Source organism: Myotis brandtii, unplaced genomic scaffold (genome assembly GCF_000412655.1).
Source record: "Myotis brandtii unplaced genomic scaffold, ASM41265v1 scaffold806, whole genome shotgun sequence".
Classification (NCBI taxonomy): domain Eukaryota; kingdom Metazoa; phylum Chordata; class Mammalia; order Chiroptera; family Vespertilionidae; genus Myotis; species Myotis brandtii.
The window spans coordinates 1,682,273-1,706,189 of NW_005371249.1; the positions used below are offsets into that span (position 1 = coordinate 1,682,273).

Below are 23,917 nucleotides of genomic sequence, written 5' to 3' on the forward strand. Positions count from 1 at the left end.
TCCCTTCTCACCCAAAATATCTCTAATAAAGTAAACTTCTTTTTCACCTGTGTTCCACCAGGACCTTAGTTATCTCCATTTATTCTTTTTTAAAAAAAATATATTTTACTGATTTTTTACAGAGAGGAAGGGAGAGGGATAGAGAGTTAGAAACATCGATCAGCTACCTCCTGCACACCTCCCACTGGGGATGTGCCTGCAACCAAAGTACATGCCCTTGACTGGAATCGAACCCGGGACCTTTCAGTCCGCAGGCTGACGCTCTATCCACTGAGCCAAACCGGTTAGAGCTCCATTTATTCTTGTCTCTAGCTTGTGTCTCCTCCATCCTGTATCTGTACTGTCAGTTTTTATCCTTAAGTGTATCTATCACCCAAATGAATGTCTATACACTGCTACCTAATTTTGGGTATAAGTGTCAACCCAGGCTATTTACTAATATATATAAAAAGTTGGTTAAGTTCAAAGTGTCATAATTTAACAAAGAGAATATCCCTTAGATGACAGACATATTAAAATATATTCTAAATTATAAGCTTACTTAATATCCTCAAGTGTGGAATCCATATTGTATTACTTAAAAATATTTATTAGCCCTGCCAAGACTAATCCTCTATACCCCAAAACACAGTGCTTTCACCACTCAATGTACAAAAACAATGTTGTGTATATAGTAGTCCCCCTTTATCTGCAGGGGATACATTCCAATCCACCAGGACCTTAGTTATCTCCATTTATTCTTGTCTCTAGCTTGTGTCTCCTCCATCCTGTATCTGTACTGTCAGTTTTTATCCTTAAGTGTATCTATCACCCAAATGAATGTCTATACACTGCTACCTAATTTTGGGTATAAGTGTCAACCCAGGCTATTTACTAATATATATAAAAAGTTGGTTAAGTTCAAAGTGTCATAATTTAACAAAGAGAATATCCCTTAGATGACAGACATATTAAAATATATTCTAAATTATAAGCTTACTTAATATCCTCAAGTGTGGAATCCATATTGTATTACTTAAAAATATTTATTAGCCCTGCCAATACTAATCCTCTATACCCCAAAACACAGTGCTTTCACCACTCAATGTACAAAAACAATGTTGTGTATATAGTAGTCCCCCTTTATCTGCAGGGGATACATTCCAAGACCCCCAGTGGATACCAAACCCTATAATATCCTATGTTTTTGCCTGTGCATACATACCTATGATGAAGTTTAATTTATATATTAGGCACAGTAAGAGACAGACAAAAACTAATAATAAAATAATAATATACTATAATAAAGGTTATGTGAATGTGGTTTTTTTCTCTCAGCAAATTAGCATGAATTTCTTTTTTCTTCTTCATAATTTCACTGATGATTCATTTTTATCGTAGTTCTTAGCAACCTCAGATTTTTTTCCTTCCTTATTGAGTCAAGAACTTCCACCTTTTCACTTAAAGGAAGCACTTTCTGGCTTTTCTTTGACATATCTGAATTGCCAGCATCACCACTCTTGCTTAAGCTTTGGGGCCATTCAGTAAAATAAAGGCTATTTGAACACAAACACTGCAATACCTTGACAGCTGATCTGATCACCTAGAAGGTTACTAAGTGGCTAATGGGCAGGGAGCGTATACAGCCTGGAGCTGTTGGACAAAGGCATGATTCACATCCTGGGAAGGACAAAGCAGGGATGGATGAGGTGGATGGTGTGAGATATCACACTACTCAGAACAGCATGCAATTTAAAACATGAATTATTTATTTCTGGAATTTTCCATTTAATATTTTCCGACCATGGTTGATCCAGGGTAACTTGAAACCATGGGAAGCGAAACTGCAAATAAGGGGGGATTACTGTATATATGATACTCAATAAATATTTGCTGGATAAAAGAATGAAAAATTGTATATCTTCTAAACTCAAGTCTACAGTCTACACGATGCAAGAGTATAACAGATATTTGTTAGACTTAAAAATCATTAGTTAAAGTGCCATTTTCTACTGGTTTTAATCAAGGAAAACGAGATACTGACCTACATGTTGAAGTGTTTGCTTTAGAACAACAATGCAATTTAGCCCCATCAAGGCCTGTAGAGGGAGGAGGGTGCAGAGTGACTCCAGGGTGAACAGACTGTGAGCTTTCAAGAAAACACTGCCAAAGAGGATCCTGAGGCAAGGGCTGGGTCTTACAACCCTCAATGAGGCCGTCAACAATCTCCATTTCCGTTTTCTTAGACATTAGAATTCTCTTGCAGGCACTTTGGCAAGCATGGTCTTCAGCTCTGTCACAGCAATATAAACCTACATTTTCAGGATATAAGTAGCTTAATTAGCTGGTTTTATGTCATGTACTACTCAGAAAAAAAGAACATGGTGCTGTACTGGAAACCATTACTTCTCTGAGTCATATATCAATATCTGCAGTATACAGGGCCCACCAAATTCTCTCTCCATTACTTTGCAATATAGTAAATAAAGCTATTTACCAGGTATACCTATAGACTAGGTATCTATTACCAGAACTCACCATTATTGGAAAACAAGTCTTTCAATATTCCAGTATAAATCAAAACAATGGCATCTGGCTTATAAATCCTATCAGTTTTTTGTCATTTGGTTAATTAGTCAGCTTTTAAAACTTTGATAACCTGAAAAAAATTGATTATAGGATATACAAGCTGACATTTTAAAAAATAGCAGGATCTCATCTCATTTAATGATGTTTCTATAATAAAAAGTAATAACTGTTTATTAGTAAAAATCCAAACATTACAGATATATATATATAATATGGAACAAATAGTTATATACTAAAAATGTATCATACTATACATTTAGTTCTGCAACTTTATTATATATTGAACTTCTTTCTATGTAAATATATAGTTGTTGTTATTATATAGCTATATGATTTAGTTATCTAGTTATCACTTTTAATCAATACCCTATTGATGGATGTTTAGGTTTTTCTAATTTTTCTCTATTATCACCAATATTGTAGCAAATATCCTTTACATGTGTAGATAAAATTTTGCCAATCCGTAAGTGTTGTTGAAGGACAAAGTCTGATAAGTGGAATTGCTAGATTAAAAGGTATAATTATTTGAAATTCTCATGGTTGTAACCCCAAATCTGTACTAACAAATTCTCCCACCTCAGAATAGAGTGCCTGTTTCTTCATACCCTTGCCAGCTCCGTTGTTCTGGCATATTTTAGCTGTGACAATAATGTCCAATCTGTAAAATCTAAACACCAAAGGAAGTCTGGTATCTCCCAAATGCCCCAGACTGCAGATATCTACAAAATTTTACTTCTATTTTACAAGTTATTTTACCAAAGATTGAAATGAGAGAAATATGTCCCTTTTACTTACTATCTGTTGGGTTCCTCATTGGGTAAGATTGGGTATAATTGTTCACACAGTGTATTAATTGTGGACTAATAGAGGCACAATAATTTTCCACTGCTTTGATCTGAGATGGGCCAGGAGAAGAGTCTGTTCGAAAAATGGCTTGACAGTATTCTCGGCAGTTTGTGTGATGGCCTGCATAGCTGCAACACACTGAGCCCACTGAGGGGGAAAAGGAGAGGACATTGAAATGGATCAGCTATTTGCTAACAATAAATCATCATCATGACAGAGCAACATGTGTCGTTTTGAATTTTGGAAATAAAACCATGCCACAGAAGACAAGTACTTAAAATCAGCACTAATGTAGGCATAGCCATTAGGACATTCAGGTGCCCACCAGTATAAGAAAGTCACTATTGGTCAACTTATAGTCCAATGGCTTTCAGCAGGAGTAATACCATCCCCCTGGGAGAACGTGAATGCGTATGTTAATGTTTCTGGTTTTCGTGACGTGGGGAACATTGATGCAATTTAGTGCATGGGGGTCAGGACTAGTAAATGTTCTGCAACATACAGGGCAGTCTCACACAGCCAATGTTTCCCGAAATGCCAATAGAACAGCTTTCCACATTAGATTTGTGGAGATTTATAAACAAAGCAAAGCAAAGCAAAACAAAACAAAATAAAACAAAACCCCAAATGTCTCACATTTATAAAATAGGACCATTAAAAACTAAGAGAGAGCCCAGCTGGTGTGGCTCAGTGGCTGAGCATCGACCTATAAACCAGGAGGTCACAGTCCAATTCCCTGTCAGGGTACATGGCTAGGTTGTGGACTCAATCCCCTGTGTGGGGTGTGCAGGAGGCAGCCGATCAATGATTCTCTCTCATCATTGATGTTTCTATCTCTCTCTCCCTCTCCATTCCTCTCTAAAATCATTAAAAAATTTATTTTGAAAAAACTAAGAGATATCAGGATCATTTCATAAGTTTGACTATTATATAATTGTATATTTTGAAACAAAAGCCCCAAAGTTCTACAATGTTTGAACATCTGCAAGAATATGCCTAAATTAAAATAGTCTTCACTTTACAACTGATATAACCTTTTCAATTTTGAAAAGTAAAACCCACATTTGACTCTGGATTTATGTATTTTTAAAAATCAAGAGGACCATTTAAAGTATCTTGGAAGAGCTAGATGAGTGACTGGGTAGTGCAAATGTGGAATTTATAATGGAAAGAGCAAGAAATATTCAGAGAGGCTAAGCAATCTGTGGGAAGCTGAAGGAAGACAAGATAGAGGTATGGCAGGAAAAGGGTAAGAGAAAGGCAGGTAGGAAATCTCTGATAATTATTAGAGATGGTTATGGAGGAACCAGAATCAGATTTCTGGTGAATGTGCAGGCAACTTCCAGAAATAATAATGGTAGTGATAAGAGCATATATAAATTAATTAAACTAGGACTGAACTAATGCAGGACAGGCCTCAGTTCCCTGGGCAAGGACACTGTTTCATAACTATTGTGCCACAGAAGTTTTCGACTTGTAATTACTACCAAATTTATTGTGTTCACTGATGCATTGTTCATTTGCATCACAAAGAACAATTATTAATGGCTACATTTATCACATTTGTCAATGTCAAGGAGGAAAAAGTGGGTGGGGGTCTTGGGGGGATGCTGAGGACAGAAGAGAAACGTGAGAACAGGATAAGGATGCCTATCTTCTGATTCCCCATTATGCTGGCTTCCTCACCACTGTGGGAGGACATAAGATTATGTGTCAGAGAGTATCTGGAAGAAAGGGTAGAAGATAAAGTATAGACAGCTAATGTTTTTTATTATTCTTTGATATATCCCACTGCCAAGCTAACCTAGACAACTCTTCGTTCCTCAGATGTGTTTCCTATTTCTCACTATTCCCTTCATTTGGAATGCCCTTCCTCCAACTCCACTGTTCACAACTTGCCCATCCTTTAAGGCCTAGCTCAGTCACCAACTCATGAAGTCACCTCTAAACATCCCTGCAGGATATGATCCCTCCTTCCTCTGAAGTCCCACAGCATTTTTATCAGTGATACCATCCAAAAGCCACATGTCCCAGAGTTGTTTGTCTACAGGGTTTGCCCCTATAGATGTGTATTTGCTCTACACAGAGCACGTAGTGAAAGTCTGCTGACTGATCAGTCACTGAGCCACACCAGTGGGGCATTACCCAAAATATTTTATTAGAGGCTAGTCACATATGCATCTTCTGCCTAACACATACCTAAATCCCAGATTCCCCAAAGGAAAGCAGGTGTTCAGCAAAAATCATAGTGTTTACACAAATAGCTTAGGCATAATGAGGCACTCTTATCATATAATGAACATTTTCTATAATTGTAGGAAATTGATTACCTTGCCCATCCTTTAAGGCCTAGCTCAGTCACCAACTCATGAAGTCACCTCTAAACATCCCTGCAGGATATGATCCCTCCTTCCTCTGAAGTCCCACAGCATTTTTATCAGTGATACCATCCAAAAGTCACATGTCCCAGAGTTGTTTGTCTACAGGGTTTGCCCCTATAGATGTGTATTTGCTCTACACAGAGCACGTAGTGAAAGTCTGCTGACTGAACTGAATGGCAGCCCTCAGCAAGTGCAGCATTGTGTCACGTGGGAGTGCTTAACTTCTGAAAGTGATCCTATTTACTCAGATGGGGTAAATACGTGATCTTCCTCTAATACATCTAGCACTAGTATAGGACATGGGAAGGAATGGCCTAAGCACTCCAGAAGAAGGTGCCTATCAGAATCCTGCGGGGCACAGTCCTTCAGATGGTTTACTAAGAGCCTAAGTTATAATGCAGGGTCTTGGCAGTGTTTATAACAGCTAAATCATAATCTGTAAACTGTGCTTTGCTCTTTGGACTGTTTGTATAACCGTCAATAAAATACTTACTTTCATTTCTGCTAATGCAACTGAAAAGAGCATTCTGTAAATTAAAAACAAACAGAAATTAACAACCACACTGAATTTCTAATTTTGTTTCACTTTATGGTTATATGGAAATCAGGATATCACAAACATTTAATTCTTTCTAAATCCAAGACTGAAAACAAAAAAGCTATACGATGGCATTCTGGTGAAAAGGGAAACCGTCTTCTAATACACATTAGGGACCAAGATTGTCATCTGAGCCATAAACTGACCATGTTATGGCAAACCAAGTTTATGTAAAGCTATACCAATGTGTGTATGTGGGGGAAACTACAATATATTAATCTCAATTATTTCTTGCAGGAATATATAGAAGTTCCAGAAAATGATATATAATAAAGGACCTCCAGGGAAATACATATATTTCATATAACCACTGCATTTTAGAGTTGCCAGAACCTTAGAGGTCATCTTTAATTGTTATCAAACTTGGCCATGCACTAGTATCACCTGAGCTTCCTAGGCCTTATCCTAGACAAAGAAACAGACTCAGGAGTAAAGCACAAAAATTTAAACAAGGCTTCAAAGGTGTTTCTTACATAGCCATCCTGTGGACAGATGGGAATCTCTCTATCATTTTACAGATGAAGGACTGGTTTTCTCAGGAGGGGATAAACTGCTCAAAGTCACAGAGCAAGTCAAAAGCAGAGCCTGAGACTCAAATTAGTGTTTATAGAGCTCTTAGATTACTCTTAGATAATATCACACTGTGTTAAAGTCATTGTAAGGAAAAGAAGAAGTACAGAAAGACAAAAACAAAATATTCCTATACATGGCCATTTGGATATTCAGGGCTTGTCCGCTATGATTATTATCACTCACAATTGGAAAAGGATGAATTCTTAAAAGAAATGATATGGGCATAAATAAAAGGTAAATGGAAATCAAGTGCACCCTATTGTTGAATAGAGATGATTTGGGCTTTTAAGTTCAGCTAAATCACAAGCCAGCCATGTAATCTGGACTTGTTAAAGGACCAGCTTTACTGATTATTTAAAACCTAGCTTCAAGCCCGGCCGGCGTGGCTCAGCGGTTGAGCATCGACTTATGAACCAGGAGGTTGTGGTTTGATTTCCAGTCAGGGCACATGCCAGGGTTTCGAGCTTCATCCCCAATAGTGGTGGGTGAGCAGGCAGCCAATCAATGACTCTCTTTCATCATTGATGTTTCTATCTCTCTTTCCCTCTCCTTCCTCTCTGAAATCAATAAAAATATATTTTAAAAAAATAAAAATTTGACCTTACAAATAAAAGAAATATCACTCTGGGTCAGCCTGTGGGATCACTTTGCTTGAGAGATGTACAAAAGGACACAAAATCTGAAAAATGTCAGAGATGATCTAATCTAACTCCTTATTTGACAGATGCCAGAGACAGGCCTAGAAAAGAAAATACTTATAGACCCTAGCTTTTACCCACACTAAGATGGTAGAATTGGGTAGAAAGAAATCATACGGCCTGCAAGCTTCAAGTATTTGCTGTATGGCTCTTTACAGAAAAAGTTTGCTGACCCCTGATTTAGAAGAAGGGCACAGCTGTCTCCCTTGACATCATATCCAGAGTTCAGAAATATTCCCTAAGTATCTTTCATTTCTCGTAATGTCTATTGATAGACCCTTCACAAATAGATTTACTCTAATTTGTTGAACCATAAACATTTATATTTCCTCAGTGTTAATACTGTTTTTATATCTCTATCTTTACCAATTTTAATGTTTAAAAGAATGGGCCTTCAACCCTTCTTTTGATTACTTTACAGTCATCATGATTACATAGACTCTAATCATGTCACCTTTTGTGATAAAAGATATCTAATCTTAAGTAACTATATTTAGGTAAGTTACTAATCTTAAGTAACTATAAATTATTTCTTAGGTAACTAAACCATAGATAACTCCACTTTTCACTGTTTAATTACTACTGATTAGTTTGACAGGGCTTAAGATATACACATAATGAGTCACAGCATTAACTTATATTTCCTCATTTCTTTTATTTATTTATTATATATGTTTATTGATTTCAAAGAGAAAGGGAGAGGGAGAGATAGAAACATCAATGAGGAGAGAGAATCATTGATTGGCTGCCTCCTGCACGCCCCCCACTGGGGATTGAGCCCACAACCTGGGCATGTGCCCTGACTGGGAATCGAACCGTGACCTCCTGGTTCATAGGTCGAATCTCAATCACTGAGCCATGCCAGCCAGGCTTTCCTCATTTCTTAAGATAGCCAATCTTGAGTTCTTAGTCAATTGTCCTTCAAATACCTGATCGCCATCTGGTGGCAAAAACAGGAAGTAACTGAGAGTTTATAATTATTGGTATATAATAAAAATATATTATTAAATGGAGCCTCTTTTGACATTCTGCCACCAATATTATACCCAATGTGCCTTCCTATAACAGCGCCCTCACCACTCATTTTACCCTAGACTAGATCAAAGTTACAGTGTTACTGAAGTGAAGATCTACCACAACATCAGAGACCCAAAGAACATGTCAGTATACTGGAGTTGACAGGGTCTCAAGAGATCTTCAACTTCACTATACAGCTGGACAACATTATTGTGATAACAGATACAATACAGTAAGTCCGCACTTAACATCGTTGATAGGTTCTGTGACTTTCACAAAAGAATATATAATGCTATTTTACCATTGGCTAATTGATATAAACAAGAGTTAAGTTCCTACAGCATCTCTCACCAACATCATTACTAAACAATGTTGAACAAAATGATGTTTTTCAATGACGTGCTATATTAAGTGCTTTCTCTACTCATCCAAAGAATGCCTAATTTATAGACTTTATACAAGTGTTATTTATTCTGAAACAAAGAACCTGTGCAAGTCAGCTGTCCAGAGTGAAAAAAAATTCCTGTTAAAAATCCTATATAATAAAAGGCTAATATGCAAATCAATAGAACGGCAGAATGACTGGTCGCTATGATGCACACTGATCACCAGGGGGCAGATGCTCAACGCAGGAGCTGCCCCCTGGTGGTCAGTGCACTCCCACAGGGGGAAGCGCCACTCAGCCAGAAGCCAGGCTCACGCTGGCAAAAACCTTTCCTGCCTCCGCGGCAGTTGGACATCCCCCGAGGGCTCCTTGGACTGTGAGAGGGCTCAGGCTGGGCTGAGTGACCCCCGCCCCACCCAGTGCATGAATTTTGTGCTCCGGGCCTCTAGTTCTATCTATAAAAATACTAATTGTAGCACCTTTTTACAAGGCAAAAAATTTTTGTTCATCCTTTAATTCTTACCTGTTCTGTAGATATTTCCCCATTACCCTGAACAGGGATTTTTGTTCCTCCAGGCACCAATGTGTCTTGTACAGACTTCTAGCAATGTACTTGTCTCACTGTATTGTAATGAACTATTTGAATTTCTCTCTTCTCATGAACTAGACTATGAGCTTCTAGTAGGTAGTGGCTAAATCCTTTCATCTTTGTACCCTGAGAACAGTGTCTGACACCAATTAAGTCTCTCATTTTGGAGTGTATAAATTCAATGAATGCTGAGTGAATAAATGAATGACAGATGCAAAGACAAAAGAGACATAGACTCTGCCTCCAGGAACTCAGAGTGTAGTATTAAAAAGTGACATGTGAACAGAATTATCCTATAAGATGACAAATGCTATAATAAAGCATGTAAAGGACTTTAGAAGTAGCAATCAATTTTATGTGTGTGGAGGCAAGAGAACTTGGCAGGAAAGTTTTTAAATAGAAACTAAGTCAAAATTTGAAGCAAAGTTGCCAGTTGGATAGGGGTAGTGGTGTGTTGGGATCAGCTTTCAAGGGAGTTTGGGGATCAGGGGAAGAGTCCAGATTTTGCCGTATTTGCTGATGTCCATTAATACCCTAATCATAGCTGCTTTCAAACTTAAAACTGGTTTACAAAACTCCTGAATATTTAATAATCGGTTATTCCTAGCTAGTAAGATCCCAGCTTCATCATATCACTGAATGGGGAGTGATAGGATAGATTCAGAAAGAGGGACTTTCAGGTAGTACAAACAGGTTGTACAACTACAATTAACAAAACTCCTCAATGGCTTACCTATAGGATAAAGTTCATGTTCCTCAGTCTGACATACCAAGCTCTTCTCTATCTAGCCTCTGACTCTTCCCTCCCTTATGCAACTTATAATTTCTGCTATTAACCATGTATTTTATTTAAGGGAGTGATATGACTATATTTGGTCTTTCAAGAAACCATTCTAAGAAAGTAGTAGATAAAAGAAGAAATTAGAGATAGGAAAGCTAGTTGGGCAGCTGTTGTCCAGAAAGTAGTTTAAAGGCCTCAGCTAAGACAGTAATTGAGGATCTGGAAAGCAGACTGATTTAAGATATATTTCGAAGGCAAATTTTTAGAGCTTGATAGCCAATTATTTGTGGGAGATGATGAAAGACATGTAAGAAAAAGGTTTAGTTCATGTGTGTGTGTGGGGGGGGGGGGGGGGAGGGCGGTATGCAGCAGAAGGGAAGGAGGGAAGAAGGGGTAGGGAAGGTAGGAAGGGTAACAATCAGTTTGCCTGATTTGAAATGCCAATTGAATATCAAAAGTACACATTCAAGAGTGATTCAGGAGTACTTAAACGAAGCTAGCAAAGAAGATTCTGGGTTTGTCATCATATAGGGGCAATGACGTTATGGGGGAGTAGATGAGATTGCCTAGTGGGGAAAAACTGGCCATGGAGATTAGACCAGGTCATAATATAATCTGAACGATTAAATTTCCCTTTTGGTATGATCTCATTCAGGTGACTTCTCGGAAAAATGGACTAGAGAGGAAATATACTAGCACTGGGAGACTAAATAGGAGTTATTATCTTCCCCAAACTATAATATAAAGTATGACAAAATGAAACAATATACAAATGGAACATAATCACGGTTTTATACTATCTTAAGCCAGTACTGCAGGACCTAATAGGTTTCGCTCTTTTTGGAGCTCATCAGCTGCAGGTAACGGCTCAACTCTACTCAGATACAGTACACCTATATAGCATTTTACCATTTACCAAGCCTCCCATTCAGTTTTCTACTTACTATATCACGACAATTTTCGGAGTTTCCTTATCTTTACATTTAGGTCCCCTGAAGGCTTTGCTGGGGCAAAGTACCACAAGATTCTTTTTACTAAAACCCTCCACAGCTGACTGTCTCTATTCTTAGAACCACTGCAGCACAGATCCAATCACACTGAGGTGTAGGAGGCCTCCAGCCATCCAGACAATCCTGCTGGTGCTGATATCCTGGTAATCCTATCTCTAAATGGGGATATTTTTTCATCCCTTTTCTTTATGCTTCTGGTAGTAAATCTAGAATCAAGGTTAATTTGAGAGAAAATGAAGCAAAATAAAATACATTTAATTTTGAATTTCCTGAGGATATACTGTATAGCCCATGTAGACATACATAAATATGCACCAAACACTGGCATCCAGGGGTAGGTCAAAGTGTATGGCAGGCTACCATTTGTGTTACAGGGGGGCAGAGGAGGAATATATGCACATATTTGCTTTTATATGCATAAGATATCTCTGGTAACGTAAGGAACTGAGTGGTTGCAGTACAAGAGGTGAAAAAAAGACTTTTTATTGTATAACATTTTAAATTTTGAACCGTGTGAATATTCAAAAAATAAAATTTAACACATACCTGCACCCTTCTCTTATGCATTTAGCAGCATGTTGATAGAATGATGCTGAAAGAACTGAGCCTAAAACTCACAAGGCCAACCATCTTTGTTATTGAGCTTCTTAGAGCCTCTTTTTAACACCCTGACTCTTAATTTTATTTTAGTATTTTTATAGGACCAGAGCTCCAGGACAGAATATTATTTTAGTTTTGTTTAGCAACTGTTGAGTTTACAACTTAAATGCCTAAAGATTTTTAAAAAGTGAGTCCTCACAAAAATATCTTTTACAGACTTTCCTTCACAGTTTCTCATCTTCCTTATAAAGTAACATCAAATAACTGGACTGAACAAAGCTAGGAAAGAAAGGAGAGAAATGAAGATGACATTTCTGAAAATATAAAGAAAGCATAAAGAAGAATCTGTGGACGAAGTAAGTCTGATGACAAATTTGTAGCATTATACTTCAGTGGGTCATGCAGCAAGTGGAAAGGTATTTATATTTATGGCCATTATGTTAAGAGAATGGCAGGTAAGGACTGACATAAAGGTACAAAATGGATTTATCAGCTTGAAACTAAAATTTGTGTCATTAACCATTGCCAGGTCCCTGGAAATTTACCAGCCTCAGATCATCTTGATGTTTATTATGACGTTCAAGGAAGAAAATAACTATCATCAGACAATTTTTAAAAATTACACTTGTATCACAACTCATGGAAAACATGGGTTCGTTTTTACTTTAGTTCTAATCAGCCAATGTGCACTAGTATGGCTACACTGATGGTTTATAGCCCGCATTTGTTCTGACTGTTGGTGCCTATGGGGTTCCAGTTATTAAATATTTTAAGTATCATCTCTGGTTCTAGCATCATATATTCATGAATCCGGTGGCCTGACCAATACTTCTAGGTGGGCTAAGGACCAAGCCTGTGAAAATGCATGGAGAACCTGGAAGTGAGCATTCTCATGACACTTGAACATGTCCATGCCAGAGTTTCAAGCCACTGGTTGATGTTGGTGGCCCCGACCAAACAGATGTGATTCTGAAAGAAGTACTCTTAACTACTGAAGGAAGCACTCTTTCTTAAGTGTTGGTCAGAATAAGAGAACTGTAGAGTTGAGAGATCTTTAGTCAAATCTCCTGTCCACTACAGAAATCCCCTTCACAACAGGTGAATCCAATAAGCCTTTGCTTGAACGCTGCCAGTGATAGGAAGTTCTTTTTCTTGGAATATCTCATTTCATTTTGAACATAGGTCTGGTCCTCTCAGATTAGTATCTGGCTCCTTCTCTTCTAGTTCCCTAAAGAAGCAACTTTCAAAGCCCAGCTCTCTCCCTTTTTCTATGCTTTTTCTTTCATTGTTTTCTTTTACTCTTGAAGTTCAAGGTTTACTTCACAGTTATCTTTGGGCATGATTTCTCTTCTCTTCTTTAGTCCTGCATTCCTAACTACCTCTGAGATATAGGTATTAACATTTAAAAAGACCTAACACTCAACTTACTTCAATTTCTTTAAACAACCTTCCCAATGTATATGCTATTGTTGTGTATTTTCTTTTTAAAAAAACTAAAAAATACATTATTGTTTTAAACAATGTGTATGTTGTGACTTACTCACTTTGTATTGTCATCATTCTTTTTTTTCTTTTGCATTTCAATAATTATAGCTATTTTAGAACTTCCTTTAGAGAGGAATTCTTTCTATAAAGGGTCCAGTAATGGCAATTCTCTGCTTTTGTTGTCTGGAAATATCTTAATTATGAAAAAATTTTTTTGCTAGACATGGGATTCTAGATTAATAGTTATTTTCTTTCAGAGAAGTTTAGGTATCATTCTGTCTCTGGCCTCCTCTGTTGCTATTGAGAAATCAGCTGATGGTCTCCTTTAAAGGTGATGTCCTTTTTTTCTGACTGCTTTTAAGATCTTTGGCTATGAGGTGTGTCTATAAATATACATTTTAAAAATCCTGCTGGGGATTTGTTGGGCTTCTTTAAACATTGAATCTACTCCATATTCTTTCTTCTCTTCTAGTATTCCAATTAGATGACTTTCTCTATCCACCATTTCCCTTAAACTCTTTCAGCCTGTCCCTATATGCAGCTATGCCAAATAATTTCTTCAGTTCTTTTTTCTTTTTTAAATATATTTTATTGATTTTTTACAGAGAGGAAGGGAGAGGGATAGAGAGTTAGAAACATGGATGAGAGAGAAACATCCATCAGCTGCCTCCTGCACACCCCCTACTGGGGATGTGCCCGCAACCAAGGCACATGCCCTTGATCGGAATCGAACCCGGGACCCTTCAGTCCGAAGGTCAACGCTCTATCCACTGAGCCAAACCGGTTAGGGCAATTTCTTCAGTTCTATCTCCCAATTCACTGATTCACTAATAATTATTTTTTATTTCCCTGAATATCATCTCCTATATTGAATCCATCAATAAATTCTGTGGATGGATTCTGCCTTCAAGTCTCTCATTTATTCCTGAATACTCGACTCTGTTGCTATCAGCCTAGTTTGGGGCCTCATCTGTTTTGGTTCAGTGTTTGATGTCGACCTATGAGCCAGAAGGTCACGGTTCAATTCCTGGTCAAGGTACATGCCTGGGTTGCGGCTTGATCCCTGGCGTGGGGTGTGCAGGAGGCCAATCAATGACTCTCTCATTGATGTTTCTATCTCTCTCTCCCTCTCGCTTCCTCTCTGAAATCAGTAAAAAAAAATACACACACACACACACACAAAACAAAACAAAACAAAACAACCCTGCCTCTCGGTATACAATAAATATTTATTAGTATTGATTTGTGTAAGAAACCAGATGTTATAAAATCAGACATAATAATGTCTTACATTTAACTGATTTATCTTAGCTTCATTGAAAACAAACTCAGAATCTTAAATGTTATTAAAATGTTTTAACTTTATTCAAGTAAGTAAATTCTTAGGAAATCCCCTCAAAAGCGATTCTGCATCAGCTCACCAAGAAAGAGAAACATTAGCTCCTTTGAATATATTATTCACTCTCTGAATCTCTAATCAAACTATAAAAAACCATCCTTCAGGATAAATGCTAACCCCTAATATCGTAAGCCTAAAGGAAAACTTACACAACTAGAAGTTCACCCCAGGGACCACTCTAGTGTTAAGAAAAAGATACTAAAAGCCTAATTTTATAAATTATTCTAATGTTGATAAACAACCAATCCAGTTAAAATAGGTTCCACAATACCAAACTTACCCAATTCACTTTAGCCATTATCTTTAAACTAAATTTCAACAATCATGACAGTGATTGTTATTTGGGGTTTATAATGCAGAATCCTCTTTCTGTATTAAAGTGTTCTTGTCTCTCTTTTTATTTCTAAATACATATAAGAAATCAAACTGAGTTTTGAACTATCTTGAATTATTAGGAGGTTCAACTTTTTTATATATACAAATGAACTCTCTTGGCATGTAGCTTTTTGGAAAATAGGTTCTTAATTCTAAACCAAGTAAGAGAAATAAACTACTAAAAGTAAACTACTCTTAGTATTTCTCTCATAGGACAGTGTTTATCTCTCTTACCTTTCCTGTCCCGTCCTTCATCAACACATACTGGCAGACTTCCTAGGGCAATGCGGAAATCCAGACAAGAGAGGGAAGCACACTAAAATAATGGAGGACAGGCTACAGGAGATGGACAATGTCAGACATCATGTGGGAGAAAAGAAGGAATTATAGTTAGCCACTTTGTTCAAGAGAAACTAAAACTAGTTATTTCAAAGGTAGAGAGATAAGAAGAAAAAAAAAGGTATTTTACTTCTTTATAGCAAGGCTCTCTTCAATAAGAAGAGAGGAAAGTTACAGTTAATTTGGAAATTTGTCTTCAGAGGAACAGAGGTAAGTTAGCAAATAGTACAAAGAGACAAAAGATAAATAAGATTCTCCAATTTAAAAATATTAATCAAGAGGCAGAATTATAAGCTTTGAGAAAAGAAAAAAAGCAAATCAGAACTATAATCTAGAAGCAGTTAAGAAAGTTGTCCTGTCTTTCTTCTCCAAGAGCACACCGACTATTAAAAGCAATAGAACCCTGTCCAGGTGGCTCAGTTGGTTAGAGCATCGTCCCATATGCTTTGAGGCTTTGGATTTGACTCCTGCTAAGGGTACATACCTAGGTTGCGGGTTCAAACCCTGGTAGGGGCTTGCACAGGAGGCAACTGACTGATGTTTCTCTTCCCCCTCCCCACCTTTCTCTCTCCAAAATCAATGAACATATCCTTGGGAGAGGATGGGGAAAAAAAAGCAATAAGAATTCCAATGTTTATATATAAAAACTAGAGGCCCGATGCATGAAATTCATGCAAGAGTAGGCCTTCCTTCCCCCCCAGCTGCTGGCACCAGTTTCCCTCTGGCACCCGGGACCCAGGCTTCCCTCCAGCCGCTGGCAGGCAATCAGGACACGGGCTTCCCTCGCAGCCCCGCTTTGTCTGGAAGGATGTCCGGTCTAATTAGCATATTATGCTTTTATTATTATAGATGATGAATGAGGTATATGCACTTAAGTATCCTTAATTACATGGTCTTATACTATGAAAAAACAATAATGCTGCCACATTTAACCATGAAATTCTAGAAACAAAACAAAGTAGTCCCAATAAGGAACCTTTTCACATCAGGGACACTTCTGTACATATTTGCATGATATGAAACACCTTACCTACTTCTGCCCTAATAACTCTCCCATCTCGATATCACAGTGCTTGAAATACCACCATTGGGAGACAAGACTCCTTCAAATTTAATACAGCCTTTGTAAGTTAGTACTTTCACCTCACCCCACCCCACCCAAATGCAAGATCCTAGGAAAAATTGAAGCTATTCACAATAGCAATATGGGTTTGTTTCTTTTCTTTTCTTTTTTTTGGGGTCAAGGGATAGGAAAAGGGGAAAAGAGAATATGGATCCTAAGAAAAATTATTTTACAACTTTGGATACAACCAATTGCTTTGTTAAGAAAACATTATAGGTTAAATCCTCTGTATATGTGATTTAGGCATTTATTTAAAATTAATGCTTAATTTCAACAAAAGTCAACTAAAGTCTTAAGATTTCTAAACAAGACAAATGATATTTTTGTCAAGGCTATATTTTCTGAAAAGTAAAAGGCAATTTATGTAAGAATGAATTCATTTTAAAATTTAAGTGATTCTATCCATTTTTATAATATCTGAATAGTCTATCCAAATTTGTTAAATAATATACATACCTCATATTCTTTTCTGCAAACTTTGGAAATATCATTTTTTGAAGATGCCTAAATGAGACAACAAATTTCTCCATTAATTTTATTATACATTGCTATTCAGCACAGAATAAAAAAGAACAGGAAAACCTTATGCTCAAATATTTTAAAATTCCTTATATACAACAAACACATTTCATGCAATTTCTCTTAAACAAACATCAGTCCCAGAACCTATCGGATATGCTAGAACTTCACTCTAACCTTTTATGGCTTTAATCTCACATAATAACACAGTCTTTTTGTTATTTCAGAAACTAGATAACTTTGAAGGAAATGTAAATCAGAAGACTTTTTTTTTTTTAGCTGAATTCCACTCTGCAGCAAATTTTCTTGTGAAGCTCTGCCAGGATATTTATATTTTGCTTCTTCTTTAACCCTTCATATTATAAGTTCTCATACTAACTTTTCCTCAGAAAAGATCCATATATAACAAAAAGGGCAATTAAAGAGGGAAAGGCTATACCTAGAAATTAACAAGTTATTTTTATGTAATTCTCTTAACAAGTTAATGGAGATATTTTCTCTTCTACAGATGAAGAAACTGATGCTCAGAGAAATATTAAGTTTTTACATAGAAAGTATGTACTTTCTATATAAAACAAGCCATAACAAATCTGCTGAGGGCTTGTTATTAAAAGGCATGGTTATTCTTCCACATGATATCAGTCCCTATTTAGAGATGTTTTAGAGCCATGGCCTCTGGTCCCTTGTTCTATTTCCTCTATTCTATCACCTAAGCTCATGTAATTTTGAATAGGCCAGCTGAAGAGGATGGGGACTAGATCCATTATAGTTCCAATCTTCTGCAACTCAGCTTCATCCCAATGCCTGGAGGAGAGCAGCAGATAGCTAGGCTGTATACTGCCCAAAGGATGTTGCAGTGGTATGTATGAAAGTGAAGGTGACACTATGTCTCACATACCCCTGTCCAGAGGACAGTAATTAGAAGAAGAAAATCAAAGAGGCTTTCCAGCTGTGGTTTCAGGTCCACCTAAACTTCCCAGTTAAGTCTACTCCCACCACTTGGAGTATGAGGAACCAGACTAGTTTTCTGACAACACTCTGAGGAGCCATATGAAAATGAGCGTAATGAGGAGTAACTCTGGGGCCTAACCTGAACTGGACTAGAGATATATCAAATAAAAAAGAAGTCATAATTCACTGTAGGAGTCATGCTCACCTTAGGAGCCGAGAAGGGATATAAGAACATACTCAGGGAAAACCCAGGATGAAAGACAGAAGGGAAAATGAAAGCAAAATAAGCCAACTGTATCAACTGCTCTTACTTAGGCATGGCCCAAATTCACATGACCATTTGGAGTCATTCAGCACTGACTAAGCATGACCACAGGCAAAGTACAAAAGGCCTCAATTCCTACAATATTCATGATTTTTCTTTAATAATTTTTATTTTTCAATTACAGTTGACATGCAATAGTATATTAGTTTCAAGTATACAACACAGTGATTAGACATTTATATAATTTATGAATATTCTTTCTTTGTGTGGCAGAGAGGTTGAGAAAGAATAAGAGCGGGCTCGGGGTCTTATATGCAGCAGCCATAACTGAAAAAGCAGCGAGTCTAAAAGGAAGTGGTCTCTGCAAGAAATAATAAATTTTCAGCTTTATAGGTCACCTCTCCAAAGGTATGAGGTGGCCAAGGTTCAAGACATATGCACAACTAAAACCCAAACTGCACTTCATGCTTTTCAAGAGCCTGATTGTTCAGTATTACCTGCTTGCAAGCCTGTCGACACTCCAAGGTAATAGCCAGTTCACAGCAGCCTAAGCCAACCCAGCCGTCAGATTTCTTAAACACACCTTAAAAACAAAACGTTCAAATATTTGGTCATAAACAGTGACAAATACAAACAGCATGTCAAACTGGTTTGTGGATACCACTAAGAATCAAAGTGTTTACAGAAAAACTAGCTCAGACAAAAGGGCCTCAAAATTAGTAAGCCTCTCCCCTCAGCCTTATTCCCAATGCTATTATCAGGTCCTTTGTTTTTTTCTCTCATCTCCCTGCCCACCCTAAACCCTCTAGGTCAGTGGTTCTCAACCTTCCTAATGCCGCCACCCTTTAATACAGTTCCTCATGTTGTGGTGACCCCCAATTTCATTGTTACAAATTGAACATAATTAAAGCATAGTGATTAATCACAAAAACAATATGTAATTATATATGTGTTTTCCGATGGTCTTAGGCGACCCCTGTGAAAGGGTCGTTTGACCCCCAAAGGGGTCGCGACCCACAGGTTGAGAACCGCTGCTCTAGGTCATTCTCATTCTTGGGTAGGTAGCATCTTTAGAGGACGTACAGGTTCAGGAAAGCAAGGAGAGGCCTTCCTCACCTTTAGACTGTGAAGCAGAGGCAAAGATTCCAATTTAACTTAACAAAGAGGTACTGAATTCAAACATATTAAATACCTACAGTAGTGTGAAGCCCATGACACCATTTAAAATCAATACTTGGTAAACAGACAGGAACATCTCCTATGAGCCAGGACTAATTTTGATGGGCAAAATAACTCTTCTGGTTCAGTTTATGTACAGCAGCTAATTCTCCAACCAAATCACTGATAACAAGATGTATCATAATATCACCTTTTTATAAAATTATAAAAAATAATTTAGTGTATTTTTAGAGCCCTTTTTGTAATCAAATGTCAATGAATGACTCATAGAATAAAATTAGGAGATATAATAATTATGAAGAGGAAAAAGATTTATGCTTGTAGGGATGCTGCAAATTCCTTATATCTTTTAAAAAATGTTTTATGGCCCTGCTGGTGTTGCTCAGTGGTTGAACATCAGCCCATGAACCAGGACAAGAGGTCACAGTTTGATTCCCACTCAGGGTATATGCTCGGGTTGCGGGTTGGATCTGGGGGCGTGCAGGAGGCAGGCAATAGATGATCCTCTCTCATCATTGATGTTTCTCTCTATATATACCTCTCCCTTCCTCTTTCTAAAAATGAATAAAATGGTATTTTAAAAAATGGTTTATGTTGCTTCCATGTAATACATGGGTCTTCAAACCCACATATACAATAAATTAGATTATTATTTACATCTGAAAAAAATGTCAGGGTTTCAAAAGCTATAAGTAGCATAGTTCTCCAAATCAAAGTAGGACTTAACACAACAAACAGAAGCATTCTGCTAAAAAACAAAACAAACAAAAGCAAAAACGTGGCCCACAGATAAAGCTCTAAAAATATAGGGTGGGGCAAAAAAAGGTTTATAGTTGTGAGGATACAAAATACAGCTTATTGTTGTATTATTATTTATTAATTATTGTAGTATTTTCCATACAAACAACTATAAACCTACTTTTGCCCAACCCTGTATAATATAAACCATCCCAACTGTTACAATTGGCTAAAAATACTGAATATCATAAGCCTCTATATCCCTACATGTTTTAAGAGTAAAAAGGGCAACAGACTCTTTTCTAGCCCCATTGCCTATAATTTCCTTTAAATCTTTGCTATTGAGAATCACTCACATTTTAGATATAATTTTGAATGGAATCACTGTAGGTCATAAATTCTGTGAACTTTTATACCATCATGCCATATATTGCTGCTTCCACATACCCAGTGGCCTCTTAGAAAATATTAAATTATTCGACAAGCATTTATATTTGCTGAGCCTCTACTATGTACAAGACACTCTATTAGATATTCTGTGGACTATGAAATAGATAAAATATATGATTTATTCCATTATAGAAATCAGTTTGGTAAAAATAATGTGTATGTATATGTATGTGCATATATATCTATAATAATAAAAGGGTAATATGCTAATTAGACCAGGTTGCTGGTTGTCTGGTCCTCCTTCCGGACAAAGCCACAGTGGCGGCGGCTGAGGCAGAGATGGCTAGGGGCAATTGGGCTGGCAGAGGAGCAGTTAGGGGTGATCAGGCTGGCAGGGGAGGGCAGTTAGGGGCGAACAGGCTGGCAGGGGAGGGCAGTTAGGGGCAATCAGGCTGGCAGGGAAAGGCGGTTAGGAGTAATCAGCAGGCAGGCAGAGGGGTAAGGGGCGATCAGGCAGAGGCAGTTAGAGGCGATCAGGAAGAGTGGTTAGGGGCGATCAGGCAGGCAGGCGAGCGGTTAGGAGCCAGCAGTCCTGGATTGCGAGAGGATGTCCAACAGCCCACAGGGACCAGGCCTAAACCGGCAGTCAGACATTCCCTGAGGGGTCCCGGATTGGAGAGGGTGCAGGCTGGGCTGAGGGAACCCTCCCCCGCTTGCACAAATTTCATGCACCGGGCCTCTAGTATATAAATAAAATTCCAGGACATTAGAGGGATAATTAGGAAGACAGGTAAGAATGTGGACAATGCCAGGAAGACAAATGTTTGAAATGCAAATTTCACACTGTATGACAGCCTTTAAGGTTCAGAGATATGTAAGGTTTATTCCCATTTTTCAAGGCACCGGCTTTAACTAAGACTGGAAAGTAAGCTTTACCAGTAATCCTAGGAGACCATGAATGCAAGGCTAGGGAGTTTGGCTTTTATTTCAACAGAAATGGATACCCTTGAGGGATTTTTTTTGAAAGGCTGGGGAGGACAGCTGTGATATGTTGAAATACTGGTACCAGTTCCAAGTTTTTTACAATATTCTATCCCAAGAATGTAATAAGAAAGGCTTGCGCGGCCGATGTGGCTCAATGGTTGAGCTTCGATCTATGAACCAGGAGATCCCTGGTTTAATTCCCAGTCAGGGTATGTGCCCAGTTGTGGACTCGATCCCAGTGTGGAGCCTGCAAGAGGCAAGCCAATCAATGATTCTCTCTCATCGTCGATGTTTCTATCTCTCTCTCTCTCCTTCCTCTCTGAAATGAATAAAAATGCATTATATATATAAAAAAGGCTTGAACTAGGAGTAGTGAAGACAGATGCAATATTTTATAAGTGGAGAGTCAAAGGAGTTAGAAAGAAAAAGCAGCCAAAGATAACTTGATCTCCAATAGTATCATTCACAAGAGTGACAATCATAAAATGAGTTTGGTTTTGGATTTGCACTTCAGATACCACTTAGATGCAGTGATTCAGGTAGAGATGTCTAGAAGTCACAAACAATTGACTAGGGCCCTAACTGGTTTGGCTCAGTGGATAGAGCATCAGCCTGCGGACTGAAGGGTCCCAGGTTCGATTCCGGTCAAGGGCATGTACCTTGGTTGCGGGCACATCCACAGCAGGGGGTGTGCAGGAGGCAGCTGATTGATGTTTTTCTCTATTGATGTTTCTAACTCTCTATCCCTCTCCCTTCCTCTCTGTAAAAAATCAATAAAATATATTTGAAAACCAAAAAAAAAAACACCCAATTGACTAGGATTTGAAAGTTACCTTCCCAGAGCTGATTAGTTAGCAGAGTGAGTGTGGAGAAAGAATGGAAGAGGATTGTACTCAGGAATAACCACAGTCCTGGGGCAGTGGTTGGCAGTGGGAAGTGGGGGATGTTAAGAGGAAAAAGGTAAGAAAGGCCAAGGTACAGCCACAAGGAGGTAAGTGGTCAATATCATCAAATGTCACAGAGAAATCAAAGAGAGTAAGTACTGAGAAAAAGCTGTAAGATTTACAAACTAAGATCCTGGTGAAGTGGAGACAAGAATACAGTTAACACATTAAGCGCCCTGTCAGTCACCGGTGACTGACATTATACTTTCCGTCCAGAAGACAAAACAGGCTGGGCACTTAACATGTTAAGTATTGAGTAAATGAGGATAAAGTATACATTTGAAAATTTGAGTGCCTACGGAAAAGAGAGGATAGAAACTCAAGGGCATACATTAAGTTATAGGGCTATGACACAGATTTTACAATCACAGTAAGTTTTTAAAAATAAAAGTGCTAAATGTTATACTTCTATTACTTACCTGGCAAAGACGAATTCATACAACTCCAAATTTCAACCTAAAATTGTAATCACCAAAAGGCTTTTATGTAGATAATCAGTTCCTAAATACAACACTTAATTTCTACAGAAATTATGTACAGTTGTTTTTATTATGTTTGTGTCTATAACAGTCAATGTTCTAGTACTATATGAGTATCAACCAGCTATATTTATGGGGAAAAAAATCAAACAAATGCAAAATATTGCTTGCTCTTTTCCCATCTTCCCATCTAAGAGCACTGAAGATTAGTCTGGTTACTCAAGCTGCTTACTGGAATCACTGTTTCTAAGTACAAAGACAAAAGTATAGAGTGACTAAAGGAAAATGAATCACTCAGAATTGTGTGATCTCCATCTCCCCCGCCCTCACATAACCCAAGCTACTGTATCATATCTAAAGAGACTCACTCATAGCAAGCTCAGATTTTTTTAGCTTGGTTTATGAGCACCTCAAACACTGAGGATGATGACCCAAACATTAGAGACATTTTAAGTTACATGATTCAGACAGGCAAGCAATACATCTACTGTATACCAGAAAATGGGAAGACAGGAATAATGAAAAATCATACATTTTCCCTTATCACAAATACAACTTTTCAAAGTCAAAGTAAATATAAAATTTAGTTAATATAGCTTTCATAAAATTGTCAAAATATAGTAAGTACAATTCCAAATTCCAGATAAACTATTATAATGAAATTTAAAGACTACATTTGTATTTAATATTATTTTTCCTAT

The 23,917-nt window shown here is 37.6% G+C and overlaps 1 protein-coding gene across 3 annotated transcripts in view; it reads right to left on the reverse strand.

Annotated features, from left to right (window-relative positions):
• Positions 1–23,917, reverse strand: part of RECK (reversion-inducing-cysteine-rich protein with kazal motifs) — a 54,080-nt gene that overhangs the window by 22,598 nt on the left and 7,565 nt on the right. For 2 of the 3 annotated variants that reach the window (XM_014531541.1, XM_014531540.1), the window contains exons 3-8: positions 23,157–23,193; positions 19,000–19,085; positions 17,224–17,271; positions 6,289–6,322; positions 3,364–3,561; positions 2,024–2,291 (exon numbers count right to left, since the gene is read on the reverse strand). In XM_014531541.1, coding sequence (XP_014387027.1) covers positions 2,024–2,291; positions 3,364–3,561; positions 6,289–6,322; positions 17,224–17,271; positions 19,000–19,085; positions 23,157–23,193 — 671 coding nt within the window. Of the gene's footprint in view, positions 1–2,023; positions 2,292–3,363; positions 3,562–6,288; positions 6,323–15,539; positions 15,642–17,223; positions 17,272–18,999; positions 19,086–23,156; positions 23,194–23,917 lie in introns of all 3 variants that reach the window. The other variant, XM_014531542.1, reaches the window with a different exon arrangement.